Source organism: Centruroides sculpturatus, unplaced genomic scaffold (assembly GCF_000671375.1).
Source record: "Centruroides sculpturatus isolate CEXI.00-Female unplaced genomic scaffold, Cexi_2.0 scaffold214, whole genome shotgun sequence".
Taxonomy (NCBI): Eukaryota; Metazoa; Arthropoda; class Arachnida; order Scorpiones; family Buthidae; genus Centruroides; species Centruroides sculpturatus.
This window is the reverse complement of record NW_019384569.1, coordinates 838404-842521: the sequence shown is the minus strand read 5'-3', so window position 1 is coordinate 842521 and position 4118 is coordinate 838404. Positions and strand designations below refer to the sequence as shown.

Below are 4118 nucleotides of genomic sequence, written 5' to 3'. Positions count from 1 at the left end.
AATTAAAAATTATTAAATTAATCAAGTAAACACGTAATTATTGTGTTCCAGCTTGCCCTACTTTTCCAAATGTTACTGTTTACATCCATCTGTGAATTCGTAAACAGTTTTGAACTCCCCCACACAATTTTCCTAATAAATTGCCGAATTTACAAGCGTGCATTCATTGCTCCTTTACGAATCGAACGACTGCAATGAAGATTCTATTGCTCTTGGTATTCATTATTATCGGTAAGTATAAGATATACCCGAATTATTTTCAAAATTATGCATTGGCCAGTTAATTTTAGTTTTCTATTTTTCTTTTTAATAAAACATAATATATAAATTTAATGTTTAATTTATAATAAAACGAGAAATTCTTCGACAGGAAGTACTTTCGCTGGACATGTTGATGAACCAACTGGAGAAATAATAGAAAAAAAAAGCGACAATGATATATCAAAAATATATTTAGGAGGTATATTTGAGGATCTATTTGAATTTCTAGATAATCTTTTAAGTGGCTTAGACCAGGATTTGCGATCATTTTTTTACTATCTGTTTGTAAGTTTTGCTATTTTTATTATTGTAATACGTCCGTTGTTTATAAAGAATAACTCGTTTTCGCTAGAGATAAGCCTATAATTGTACGAAATACGTTTAAGATATTTATTTAATAATCAATAAATATTAATTAGTTCTCTTAATTGAAACAATATCTTGTTATTCTATATTAAATACAGTTTTAAATAATTTTAATTATTACACTATTCTTTATTTTTTTATTAGGAATTTCTCGGAGTGATCCAAGAAACGTATAGTAGACTTTTTCGATTATCCGGGACAATATTGTTAATAATCGGAATGACAAAAATACAGCAAATTCAGATGGTCATCTGAGTTAACAGTATACATTTATCTCTTCACGTTTCATTCAAAAATTTATCCGTTTTATTTACTGTATACGGTACTTAAACGGTACCGGATTAACCGGGACGATTTTCTTAAGCATTTTGGATAATCAGAGTCTACTGTACGCTCATAAATTTTATAATATTCTAGAATGCTGCATTTATTTTCTCTTTATCTCTCTAAATTTAGAAATTATTAATTTGGCAAATTGATTTATAACTATTTTAATATTTTAGAAAACTTTAATTTTTTTGGTGTAAGAACTCTCGATATAATTGTTTAAATATAGCTTTTATATCTTGATAATAACTAATAGATATGCTATTATTATCTTTCTATCGATAATAGAATATGTGTAAATACTCATAAGCTTTTAAGTAATTTTAAATAGAAAAATTTAAATGATAAATTTAAAACGATTTATTATTTAATCTTTTAGGGTATTCTGGATATAGAAGAATGTTTCGAATACCTTTCCGATAAAAGAACATTTGCCGTAAAAGGTGCATGTAGACCCAAATGTCGCCCTCCTTTTGTAATTTATAACTGCGATAATGTTAATAATAATATCCCGCCCGTTCGTCCTCGTCCTCCTTTTTTTCCTCCTATTCCTACTCGTAGTCCTAGTCCCTTTCCTAATCCTAATCCTAATCCTAATCCTACTGGATCTCCGCCAGTGACCGGAGATCCTTGCGAAAACTGCCAAAATATATATTATATTATAGCCAATTGCGAATACAGTGGTTATATTCAGACACTGGAATGCATTTTGGATGCGATTTTCGGTTATGAACTTATAGATTATGATTGCTTATCGTACAGATTTCAATGTCCAGAAGAATGCCTTTACAATTCTGGCTATTACGATAAATACGCAGACATATGTTACGATTTTGACGTGTTTTTGGATTATATTTATTATACTTATGAGGAATGTATCACATTCCTTAAATAAATCAAATATATATCAAATAATTAATTGTTAGAATCTAATAATAATAATAATAATAAAAATTGGAAATTCTGTTAAATGATTTAAAATGTCTAAAATTTAAAATTGAATTTAATTAAATAAAGAGAATTTTAAAAATAATATGTAGACTCTATTAATTTATTTGTATAATTTTAAACGACAGATATTTCTTTCCGACAGGTTTAATAAAACTTCGTCTAAATTCCCTTATTTATTAAATAATTCTAAATAAAAATTTAAACCTGTGTGACTTATCATACTTTACGAAATTTATTCATCACACGTTGAATAGATAAAACCACTAAACACAAATCGCGGGTTCGAACCTTACTAAAAGACTAGTTAACGTGGTGGGTTTTCTTTACCTATCTAAAGGGGGATGATCACCGTTATCTTATAAATAAAATAAAATTATTATTATACACAATGGTACACGGGTAAATGTATGTTTTAACCTTCTAATTCGGACCCCCCCAATATAGGTTCGAGTTACACTACTGATCTCTATAGAGAAATCGTTTGACCCTTTTCAAATGTAATTCCAGACGATACGGGAGACGGATCGTCAATGTTAATAAACGGGTGATAGGGTGGAAAAATTAGGTCATGTAAAATCCAATTGTCACATCCCCAGTCGTAGATCATGTGAGAAAGGGAGAGAGTGACGCTATTAGAAACCCAACCGAGTCTAAAGCGCTTTTCACGAATACTTTCTTGTAACATTTCGAGATTCGAATTGTAAGCATGTACTGTACTTGATTTATTAATCGTGATTTAAACTGTAAACACCTGTCAGTGTGAGTGTCCTAACCTATCTTGCCAGATCGCGAGAAAAGGGATGAAAGATCGTAACCCCTATCGTCATCCGGACAGATCACGAGAAACTCGAGTACTGATATTTTATTTTACTGCAAGATAGGGAAGTCTACACTGTACAGAGGCATGTATAGACTACACACCGACGGTAAAAGCCTTACTCGAGAATCTAGTAACCGGATTACAAATCCTGATTCATAATAACACAAGCATTAAGTAATTTTATTATAAGTAATTTATTTGTTACCATAGTGCTGATATCTTACATATTTCCAAATAAGAACATGACTTTATATCTAATTTTTGAAAAAAAAAGACACGAAGCCAAATTTAGAATTGTGACATTTTTTTAAATTTTTATTTTACTGAAAATATTAATTTCCCAGATGTTAATGTAAGGCAGAGCAGCTAAAGGTGTTAGCCTGTCACCTTTTAGGAACCAATTTTGAGTATGGATAAGGAATCTCAGTTATAATTTATGGGCGATGTGTCTAATGCCCTGTATTGTTTTTTACCAGGAACAAATCCACAGAAGATACAGTTTTTGAAACCTTCATTGTCCCTCAAAAAAGTCAAAAATTAAAATTTATTGCTTCGAACGTTCAAAACTACTTTTAAAAACTTTTACAATAGCAAATATAGATTACCTATCTATATGCAATACAATCCTCTTCCAGATTAGTAAAAGGGCATTATAATTAACCAAATATTTTTAATTTTTGAGTTAGAAATACAGGATTCAGAAGAACACTATAAAATTCGTAATGGGTTATAAAACCGACATTCTGGCAACTTTCAAGCAACTTTCTGCCCTTCAATTTCACGCGTATTAGTTATAAAAGTGTATAAAAGTATAATCCAGTATATACAGGGGTGATGCAAAAGTATATATACAGTTGAGAAACTGAGAAATACAAATGTTTGGTGTTCATTATTATTGTTATTGTTTTATTATCTTTTATGGGTTCGTATTAGAAAAATTTGACTGTAATCTCAATTGTCGTAAGTTTTACTTGGCGCATGTTTTTTTATAAATCAGATTTTTCTGTATAGTTAGACCTAATTCAATATAATAGTATTACGTAAGTATACGTATTTATTTCAAAACATAAAAAATTGTATTGCATTAATTAATTGATACGAGAAACGCCTCTCATTTGCCAATTACCATCATTAATGAAGACTTTTATCATTAATAAATCATTACCGCAGTGACACAAGCATTACTGACTCACCACCTGCAGCAGCAATTTATTACTTATATATAATTTAAACTTAAATATTTCTGAAACTATTACATTATGTAGAAACCCAATATAACATTTTCATTCATTTTTCGATTTTCTTTCAAATATCACTTAAATCATCCTCCTACGAACATTTTCCGAGGAGTCACAAAGCATTAATTCTACCTGCCAAGTGCACTCACACTTGT

At 29.7% G+C, this 4118-nt stretch overlaps 1 protein-coding gene across 2 annotated transcripts; it reads left to right on the top strand.

The window, feature by feature from the left end:
- The first annotated feature begins 140 nt into the window (after positions 1 to 140).
- Positions 141 to 1927, top strand: LOC111624145. Of its 2 annotated transcripts, XM_023366941.1 has the most exons (4): positions 141 to 231; positions 371 to 546; positions 1334 to 1550; positions 1581 to 1927. In XM_023366941.1, the coding sequence occupies exons 1-4, from the start codon at positions 195 to 197 to the stop codon at positions 1847 to 1849; spliced, it is 699 nt and encodes a 232-aa protein (XP_023222709.1). In that variant the 5' UTR covers positions 141 to 194; the 3' UTR covers positions 1850 to 1927. The 2 variants fall into 2 exon arrangements, with proteins under 2 accessions (XP_023222709.1, XP_023222707.1); XM_023366939.1 differs by having other exon boundaries at positions 1334 to 1923.
- The last annotated feature ends 2191 nt before the right edge of the window (positions 1928 to 4118 follow it).